This window comes from Juglans regia, chromosome 7, assembly GCF_001411555.2.
Source record: "Juglans regia cultivar Chandler chromosome 7, Walnut 2.0, whole genome shotgun sequence".
Taxonomy (NCBI): Eukaryota; Viridiplantae; Streptophyta; class Magnoliopsida; order Fagales; family Juglandaceae; genus Juglans; species Juglans regia.
The window spans coordinates 25,670,082-25,681,543 of record NC_049907.1 but is presented as its reverse complement, the minus strand read 5'-3'; the positions used below and the strand labels follow the sequence as shown (position 1 = coordinate 25,681,543).

Genomic DNA, 11,462 nt, shown 5'->3' with positions numbered 1-11,462 from the left:
CTTTTATCTGAAATTAGTTTTAGGCATATATAATTGAAAAAATCTTATTCTCAAGTCAATATGTAGAATACATCTAATAAAATGCTTACATAATATAATTTAATTTAGAAAATAATTTTTAAAATCTGAATTTTACAAATCAAATTTTATCATTTAAGTGATCTGGAAGGTACGCTCTACATACCGACTTGATAATAGAATGACTCGTATAATTTGTCGTTCACTTTCACAAACTTTTTATCTCATCTCATCTAATTATTACAATTTTTTTAAATTTTCACACAAAATAAAATAAATAATTTAACTTTTTCAAATTTTAAAACAAAAATAATATTAAAAAAATACATTCTAACAATATTTTATTCAATTTTTAACTTTTATCTCAATTCATCTTATCTTATCTCATCTTATATACAAAAATAAACGAGACCTATATCTATAAGATATCTTACCTTAATATTTGACTGAGATTATTCTTATTTATTTTATTTATGTTAGTAAATGCGTGGGTAATATTTTCTATAATTATATATAGAAAAATGGTATTTGTAGTCATGGAATGCGCAAACACCGCGTAATTCCTTTAAAAAAATGTAAAGACGGGATCCACATGATAAAAAAAACTAATTTTATAATAGTGAACCCCACTCTTTTTCAAAAGAATTGCGTGACGTTTGTGTACTTCACAACTATATGTAGCATTATTAATGTATGTATGTGTGTATATATATATATATATGTCCTAATTAATTGAGCACGACTTTCTACTTTTAAAGAAAGAAAGTAGTATAAGCCTCTCAGATCATAAGAAGGTAGTACATGATCTTATGATCTGATTATGCGCATAAGCTAATAGCTAGCTATTGTTACTAATCCTAACACAATCTGCAAATTTGACAATAAAATAATACAAAACAATAGGCGGATAAGTGTTGAGTTTAATAAAAAAACTTGGATTAATTTAACACGAACTCGAATTTAACTTGACTATATCCTAATTGTCATCTTTGGACCAACTCAAATAAGACACGGTTTGATCATCTGACTAATCTGCTTTTTTTTTTTTTTTTTTTTATGGAAACCATAACTGTATTCATTAGTTAAACTGGAAAACAAATTACATAGCTAAATACCCATAAAACTATGTAACAGAAAATAGAAAATCAGACTACACCATTTCAAACTCAACAATTAGAGCAATAGGATCAGGAATATGATCTCCCAAACTGCTAAAGTATCCTGAAACCGTGCATGCTTAGCCAAACCATCAGCAGTTCTATTTGACAATTGATTAGCATGTTGGACTGAGACATTAGGAAGAAGTGTCATTAGATCCTTGATAGCATATATTAGGTTGCCCTGCATTGACATAGGTTCCTTCATGTTTTGAATTGCTTGAACACTTAGAAGAGAATCTGATTCCACAATTAACTTTGATATACCCATTGGAATGCATAGCTGCAGACCCCTCAAAATGACAAGTAATTCGACTTCAATAGGATCTTGCACAACAATCTCTCTACCACTTGTTGATAGTAGAACTTTGCCTTGAGAATCTCTTAAGATCACACCAATGCCTGAAGAAGATAAGTCTGCAAAAATAGCACCATCGGTGTTTAATTTTAAAGCTGCAGCTGGAGGAGGGTGCCACTTATAATTCATGTCCAGAGCTTGAGAAGAGGATTTATGGGATTCATCATATTCTTTATAGAGAAGTAAAACATGTTCCATAGAGAGAGCAGGACTTTGAACAACTCCATATAAAAATAGGTTCCTTCTGTGCCAAAAGACCCAAGCCATAAGGAAGATTTTTTCTAAGCTGCCAGCAATACCAGTCTGTAAAATCTTCTGAGAGACTAGCAAAACATCCTCTTGTTCACCATCTAAATCCATAAAACTGAACTGCTTCTTCCAATAAGGCCTCAACCAAGAACAGAAAACAAGTGCATGACTTGTATCCTCAAGATTATTTTGACAGAACTTTCATACATCTACTGATACCACCTTCTTTTTTTTTTCAGATTGTGTAAAGTGGGTAGCCCATCTTTAAGAGCCCTTCAAGAAAACACTTTAACTCTATTTGGAATATGTAATTTCCATAGTTTCTTCCAGAGGGAATAATGAGATAGAGCATTGGAACTTTCTCTCTCATTGCTATTGAACTTCAGAGAATAAAAAAACTTATAGGCACTTTTCATTGTAAACATTCCATTTTATCACAATTCCATATTAGTCTATCCTCTCGTGGATAAGAACCCAAATTTATCTGTAAAACTTTAGAAGTTTCTTTAGGAGGCAGCAACCATCTAACAAAATCAATCTTCCACCAATGAGTAGTATCATCAATTAGAGAATCCACAGTTTCAACTTCCACACTACACTGAGGAAATAGAGGCTTAGGAATCGAATCCTGATTGGGCAACCATGAATCATACCAGATATTAATGGACTTACCATCCCCTGCTCTCCACTTGCAACCCCTCATCAGATAAGCTCTTGCTTCCCAAATTCTCCAAGCAAAGGAAGGGTTAGGATCAAGATTGGCATCCTTAAAATCACATGAAGGAAAATATTTAGCCTTGTACATCTGATGCAACAGAGAATCTGACTCATTTATAATACGCCATCCTTGTTTAGCAAGTAAGGCAAGATTAAAAGTTTGTAAATCTTTACAACCAAGCTCTCCTTTTGTTTTAGCAGCACACATTTTTCTCCAACTCACCCACCTTATTTTATTTTCTTTCTTTTTCTGACCCCACCAGAACTTAGCCATCATGTTCTCAAGTTCCATGCACAAATTGACAGATAATTTAAAGCAGCTCATAGAGAAAGAGGACATAGCTAAAGCTACAGCTTTTATAAGATATTCCTTGCCCCCTTGAGACAAAAGCTTTTCTTTCTACCCTTTAAGTTTCTGCCAAACTTTAGATTTAATATCAGCAAATGATTGTTTCTTATTCTTACCAAACATTGGTAGCAAACCTAGATATTTCTCATAATGTTGAACCCCCCAAAAAGATAAAATCTCAGCTTGTTGTATAGACTTCACATTTTTACTAAAAACCATGACAATTTTTGCTTTATTCACTTTTTGTCCGGAAGCTTGCTCATAAACCTCAAGAATGTGTTGAATATTGAGATTAGTTTGCAAAGTAGCCCTACAAACTAATAAATTGTCATCTACAAATAGCAGATGGTTCAGCTTTGGAGAATATTTGCAAATCTGGACTAATATGCTTATTTGATATGTCATTCTCATAATAACATTATTAAGATTGGTTCATTTTCACAATAACCATGACATATCTTTAAAAGTTAAGGAGCCATTTAGATATTGAGTTGAGATGAAATGAAAATTGTAAATTGAAAGTTGAAAAAAAAATTATTTTTTAATATTATTATTATTTTATAATTTGAAAATTTTGATTTGTTTATTATATTTTGTGTGAAAATTTAAGAAAATTGTTATGATGAGATGAAACACTTTCATTATCCAAACGGGCCTTAATGGCTCGTGAATAAATTTTAAGAAAAATGCTAAGTAGCTCCCTGAGTTTGTCCGATCAATTTGAACGTTTATGTATTTTAATTTTTTTTAATGATTACAAAAGTGACTACCAATAAATGTGTGTATTCTTGTTTTAAAAAATATTTAACTATGTTGAAAGAAAAAGGAAAGAAAATAGAAATCGACTAGAGTCATGCCCAATAGTACATGCTGGGTGGGGCCCCTTAGCATTGTCCAAATTTTAATGATCTTTTTGCCACCAGATATTAATAAAGCCACAAACAACCACAAGAGAATTTCTTAAAAACTTAAAATCTCCCAAATCCAATAATTGAGATCCTTAGAATCATTTTCAGAAAGAAAATCAAATAACCTCATTATTTATGACGGACTACTGCAAGAGAATAGTCGAATTTCACTGAGATTGATGTTTCCTTATTTCAATTTCTAAAATAGCTAGCTTATTTTTTTAGTATCTCAATCAAGAGTTGAATCTTTATAAATTTAAATAATATTTTAACTTTATAATATATATCTAATCTTATGTATATTGTCAATGTCTAATGATCTATTTAATACTAAATAATGCTACTCATCATCAAGTTTTTCATCATCTTTTAATCATCTCATAATGTGACATTAGATAATTGGAGATTATATATTATGTTTCACTTGTGAACTTATCATTTAATGTCACCTTATGAGATGATGAGATGGTGATGATAAAATGGATGATAAATATATTTTTTGTTAAATACTATATGTATACGGTTACGATATATCGTGAGTGTTAAAGAAGAAAAATAAGTTTACCTATTATGTATTTGAAGAAGTATGGAGACATGAATCCATATGATACAAATCCGATTGAAACATTCGGCCGGAAGCATATCGGCCGATTTTATCGGATTGATATGAACCTATTAGTTATTCAGAGTTGAATTAGTATTAACTCATTTATAACCAAACACGAATTACAACTCTTATGCTTGAAGCATAGCCATTTTTCTTCTAAAATTTTCCATCTTTAGTTTTTTTTTTTTTTTTTTTAAATCTTGTGTTCATGCGCTCAAGTTATGAGATGTTTTTGACATATCGACTTTGTATTTTTATTTTTTTTAAGAAAATGATGGTATGACGTCTAAATATGCCCACCAAATATGTCCACTCACTCACGTAGACATATATATAGTGATAATTAAGAATATTTAAAAAAATATTTAAAAGAAAAGAAAAAAAAGCTATATGCATTTGTGTGCATATTTAATAATTAAAGATATTTAAAAAAATGTTGTAGATGATGTCAAGTTGCAAACTGAGTCAGTTTGCAACCCAGTTAGAGCATTCTCATTGGATTAGCTAAAAGCTAAATCCAATGAGAATTTAGCTATTAGGTGGATAAATTGCTCACATTGAATTAGCTATAGTTACAGTAATATCCAAACTAATTTCTAAATTTGGAAGACACTATTCATTCATCAAATCATTTTTATATTATTTCTTTCTCTTTCCTTTTAATATTAATTATTTCTCTCTCCATTTTAAATGACAATTGAAAAAATATAATTAGAATACAATTACAAATTAATATATAATATTATAAATAGTAAAATATGAAAAAATAAAATAAATTCATAATTAAAAAAATTAAAAAATTTTCAAAATTATTAATTACTCATTACTATATAATGAATAAATAGATAATTCAATTTGGAGATTTGATGTGAATAGTCAAAATTAAATTCATCTTATATTATTTTATTGTCATATAATGAAAAAATGGCTATTCCAATGTAGAGATTTATATAAATGGAATAGCTAAAAGTTAAATTCATCTTACATTCATAAAAAATGTACTTTAATTTAGCTATTCCAATGAGAGTGCTCTTAGAGGGCTATCATTATCCATGGTTTTAACTTTTATGGCTCATGGTCGATGATGCGGATTGGTGACCACGATGAGTCAATGACTACCACGGGACTTATAATCAATGTTTAAATTCTGTTTTGGTGAGCGCGCGTTTCGGTTTAAGTACTGAAACAAAATATTTTGATATCGGTATATGCTGGTATACCGTTTTGGAATTAATTATATATTATATATAACTATTTATATGTTTATATAAACTAACAACTAATAGAATAAATACATATATATATATATGTAAGTATTGATATTGAATTATGAAAATGCAAATAAAATAGATAATTTGGTTAATAGAAGATGAAACTGACCTGCATTGAATTATCCAAATGTAAACAAGATGACTTTCAGCTATAGTAAATTATCTTCTGCGGTTATATTTGACAATTACTGTAGTTCAACCAAAAGTATTAAAAAACTATTTCTTTTGTCTGAATATACAAGATTCTCGCTTTCTCGATTTTAGTAAGCCAAAACAGACTAGAACGGGTCGGAATTTAGAGCGAAATAGAACAAGAAGATATAATGTACCAATATTAGACCGGACGAAATTTAAAACTATGCTTTAACCCCCAAGTCTCTCTCTCTCTCATTATTTTCCAATTTGATAGGGTTGTAATTGTTTTTCTTTAACTTCTAAGATAATTTTGACTTTTTTAAGGAAAATGGTGTGCTTTGCAGTTGTTTAGTAGTTTGGGACTGACTACTAAATTGATTGTTTGAGGAATGATCCCAAATGGTACGATAGTTTCGAGGACTATGTTTGTTTTCTCCAAAATCATGCTCTTGATCAAAATGAAGCCTAACTCCGTTTGGATACGGTATCTCGTATGATTTGTAAATAGTAATAAAATAATTTATAAATAATAATAAAATAATTTAAAAATATCTTAAAACATTTGTGTTTCTAACAGGCCTAACATTTTGAGAATATAACGTTAATTTCATCTATATATACGGAGCAATCCAAAACAAATCAAGATCATATACGCCAGGTATGAAGAAATATTCATTATTAGGCCTATTATGCATCATAGGCCTAACCATATTGGGAACATGCATAATGGACCACGCCGAATTAAAAGGCGGAGTTGACCATTAAATTGGCCCATACATGGGCACTCCTGAAAGAAAAGTCCATGGGCTTTATATATACCACATGGTGACCCAAAGCCCAAAAGTGTCAGTTCTGTTAATTGGAATGTGTACGAAATTGTTTTAGGGCAGAGCTTACGGAAATAGAACGAGTGAACAACGGTGCTATTCATCTCAAATATTATTATTTCTAATAATATTGAGAAAAGATATTTACAATTGTAAATGATATAATTTTTGCGTAATCATTTTAAAAAAAATGAATAAAAATATGACTTACATGAAAAAAAAATTAATTTTTTAATAATGAACTCTACTTTTTTCAAAACGATTATGCGGAGTTTACGTATTTTACGATTGTATGTAGAATTACTCAATAATATTTTATGATAGTGGAACATTTTAAATAGTTTTTTTATTGATTATTTAAATGAAAAGCATTTAAAATTTAAAATGAGTCTCGTCACTGGGAATGTAATGTTATATATAATTGTAGAATACTTAAGCATTACGTAATCTTTTTGATAAAAATGAATAAATATAAAATCTACATAAAAAAATTAATTTTTTAATAATAAATTTCACTATTTTTTAAAATGATTATATGGTACTTACGCATTTTATTACTATAAATATGATTTCTCTTCCAACATATGACTAACCCCACTACTATTCACAACTCATCTCAGCTCATCTCAACTCATCTCAACCCATCTCACTACTATTCATTACTAGTCAATAACTTTAACTCACAAATCTCACTACTATTCACAACTCATCTCATTACTATTCACAATCCATCTCAGCTCATCTCAGCTCATCTCAAGTCATCTCAAATCATCTTCAAATCCAAACATCTCCTAAATCAACCGGGGCACAGGTGGCTCATTTGTGAGTACAATGCTCAGTCAATTCTTTTCATTCCATTCAATTATCTTTTTGTCTGATGGCTTTGACCTAAAATTCAAGAGTTACCATGCTCATGATAGTTTATAACACGCTTATGATGTGGTTGTCCCACGCCGCTATAATAAAAAAACTGAAATGTTGGTTACTTTCTGGGCCTTGAGAATCTGAGATTGCTATTTTTTGTTAGAAAATATATTTTCAATCGTGAATTGTACAATTATCGTGTAATTAGTTTAAAAAAATAAATATAATATAAGACTTATATAAACAAATTTAATTTTTTAATAGTAAATCTCACTCATTTTTAAAGTGATTACACGACGTTTACGCACTTCAAATAAAATTATTCATTTCTTAATAAGAAGTAATAGTTACAGTCGTGAGTGTGTAACTTCCGTGCAATCATTTTAAAAAAAATAAATAAATACGAGACTCACATAAAAAAATTAATTTTTTAATAATAAATTATATATTTTTTAAAATAATTATATAATACTTACGCACTTCACAATTATACGTTACATTATTCTATCTTAACACCTAATAAACCAAGATAAATATACCTTCAAACTTATTTCCTTCTTTATTGCGCTGATGTAGGGACCACACTCTTATCATTCCTTCTTTCGATATGATTTTTAAAATTAAAAATAAATAAAGCATTTATCCACTCTTTTCCTAATCTTGACCAAAAAATTAAAAAATAACAATCAACTAGTCTACTACTAACCAATGGTTCAGGACTCATGGTTTGGGAATACTTCTATTTTCTCCCATCCCCAGTCATAAAGTTGTGGGTATTGAGTCGGTTGACACTTTCCAAAAAGTCAAAATGTAGATCAGCCGACAAAAGTGGGCAGTCAGGGGGCGGGGGGCTGTATGCACCAAAATCCACCTGCTGCAAGGCCCACGTCAAAATCAGCGGCTTTGGGAATCCCCTGTTTTCCCAATCCTCGGCAGTTGGCACCTTTGTCATTCGACAGGTAGCAAAAACCGATGGATTACTATACAGATTCCTATAAATACAGTACTAACCCTTAAAGCTAATAAATAAACCAAAGCAATTCCTATCCTCTATACAGTCCTTTGAATTTAACTTGAGCTTTAAAAACTACCTTTAATGGCTTCTCTTTTGCTCCTATTGTCCCAAATTGTTCGTCCTCAGACCACCGCTCAATCTTTATTTACAAGAATTCCTTTCTCCTCCACCACTTCATCTTCTTCTTCTTCAGCCTCCTCGTATGTTGCTGCTGCTGCTACAATTGGATTGACGGGCAAACAGCCACTGAGACATGAGGCAGCCAGGGCCAGGGATAACAAAGACTCTGAAGAAGAGATGGAAATGGAGAATCTGCAGGAGTGCAGGGTCTGTGTCGAATCAGTTTGGCCTTGATCTTCAGTTCCGGTTTCCAGCACAAAGTGTTCAATTCAACAGTGTAAAAAAAATCATTCAAGTTTTCAACTTTTATATATACCGATCATCAATGGCCGAAGTACTCTATTATCTTATCTCCCTCTCTCTTGTTCTATTTTTTTGTTTTCATTTACTTATTGTTTGAGACTAATTTTATTTCACGAGTTGACTGAGTCCATTTACGATTATCAAATTTAAGTATATTCTTGTCTAAAAAACATATTTCTATAACTCATAAATTTAAATAAAACCAACTTGTGTCAAATGTCAATCGCAAGCTAAACTGAAACATGGGTAAATTTATACAAACAAGATTGGTTCCGAAGTAGGTTGTCCAAAATGCTTTTCTTTACCTTAATCCACGATCTGTAAATTCAACACAAATGTTATGCATTAGTCACTATTTACTTTCACGACTTATATCTCTAATTTTTTCATAGAGTGTAGAGTTGTTTTTCATAGGATATAGAGAATTTTTCATAGAATGTAGAGTATGGAGTGATGAATAGTGACTAATAAAAGAATTTTTCTTAATTGAATTAAGATAAATTTGACAGAACCCAAATTAAACCAATTACAACCTTTTCATTTTCGGATCTACTTGAATAGTCTATAATTTCATCCGATTAACTAATTCACTTGATATACTATTATCATAATAAAACTTTCAGTTTGGATCATTTTTACGATATCAAGTACAATATAAACCTTAAAAAAGTCTTAAATGGTTAGTATAATTTTAATGATTGTTTCACCTTTATTAATAATAAAGTGGCGGAAATACCACCACATATATAATGATAATTAATTAGTAAGCTCCAAAAAATTCAAGTGGTTTTTTGAAAGTAAATAAAGATGTCTACAAAATTGGTACTTTTCCCATCTCCGCGATGAGTTCATCCCATCTCTCTAGTGAGTTTAATCCTTCTTGAACTGAGTTCTTGTTCTGTATCTAACCGAATAGCTTAAAACTTTTCCATCTTTTCCAACATTAATTACTAGCATTAATTCACTCTTCCAAAAGTTATCCAAAACTTTCCATCTCTCATTAACTCGCCGTCCAAAACCTGATGTAAATTTATTAATATTGAGTTATCCATGTTCAGCATCCTGCACCTCAAACTCTGTTAATCCCAATTCCATGAAACCCTCACTTCTGTTTAAAGAAACCATGGTAGGAGCCTCGACTGAAAGTGATGTCCCTGTGAACTGGAATGATCTTGACCTTGAGCTTGAAACAGATGAAGCATCACAGCTTTCAGCGCATGTCCTTATAGGCAGAGTAATATCATCTCGTTCTCTCAATAAACATGCTCTTCATGCCACTATAAAGTCAACATGGAGCTTTTCAGCAGGGCTCAAAATAGAGGATTTAGATGTTAATATGTTTTTGTTCACATTCTCAAATGCGATTGAAAAGCAGAGGGTTCTAGATCAAAGGCAATGGAACATTAAAGGTTTTCATTTGGTAATCTGCTGCTGGCCACCTGGGTTAAGTCTTCTTGAAGTTGATATGAAGATGTCTATATTTTGGGTGCAGATCCATGGGCTGCCTCTGGAGTTCATGACTAATGTAAATGCTGAGAAATAGCTGCAAAGCTTGGAAATTTCATTCAAGTTGAAAAATCTACAGGTCTAGGTATTCTCTTGCGACGATATATGCGAATACAAGTTGGAATAAATGTTGAGAAACCGTTGTCTGAAGGATTTCCATTGGTCCAAAAGCATAAACCAGCCACATGGATTAGTTTTAAATATGAACGCTTATTGGAGTTTTGTTATTGCTGTGGGTGTTTGGGTCATCTTCAACAAGTGTGTCCATCTCTCCATACTAAAACTGAGGTATCAAACTATGGGCCATGGATGTGTGTAGAAACACAGACCATTAGAAGGACCTCTTATTATGATTCTCAATCATTTCCTTTTGAGCCAAAGCATACGGATGTTCAGCAACAACAAGAAGAGTTCTCTTCATCAAATGAAACAATGAATTTTTTTCCACTGATGTCGAGTAAAGGGAAGGAAGTTATGTTCCAAAAGAAAGATCAGTGTGAGGAAGATTCTCAGGTGGTTCAGTTCCTATCAGATGATCTAAACAGTAATACTTCAAGTTTTCATGGAAGTTTGGCATGCATGGGGTTAGGTGGAAAGAAGAAGAGGACAGGTGGCCTCGTCTCAACTATGGAGACAAAGTAGTCAGAATTAATAAAGGAAAGTCCAACTAATCATATCCTGCCGTCATCCATTGGAAGGTCGACCTCAACTGTTGATGAAATACTGACCGTTGATCAAAGTAATCCTGAACTGACGGCAGGTAATATTGGGGCTTCGCCAAACTTTGAAAAAAAATCTTTTTCAACAAATTTTGGCTCAGTTTGGAAATCTGCAGAGCCCAAATGCAAATCATTCAATGTCACTCTTAGTAAGCCCATCAGGAAAATCTGTCTTGGCAGTCCGTCCCAATTTAAATGAAACCCATTTAAAGAGCCCAAGGAAAGAAAGCTTCACGTCTCATCCTTACAGTCCATCTGCTCTACGCAATGTGAAAATAGCTAGCCCAACCCACCTGAACACCAATCCATCAGATTCCTTCACTGCTTTTAACTTGTCTA

The 11,462-nt window shown here is 31.5% G+C and overlaps 1 protein-coding gene across 1 annotated transcript; it reads right to left on the bottom strand.

Moving 5' to 3' along the window:
- Positions 1 to 1,191: 1,191 nt before the first annotated feature.
- Positions 1,192 to 1,893, bottom strand: LOC108987311. Its single transcript, XM_018960202.1, has one exon. It carries the CDS (start codon positions 1,891 to 1,893, stop codon positions 1,192 to 1,194), a length of 702 nt encoding a protein of 233 aa, XP_018815747.1.
- Positions 1,894 to 11,462: the final 9,569 nt, after the last annotated feature.

What these genes read in the sequence shown, in the direction of transcription:
- LOC108987311 (XM_018960202.1), bottom strand. Translation starts at nt 1,893, where the DNA reads ATGGATTTAGATGGTGAACAAGAGGATGTTTTGCTAGTCTCTCAGAAG.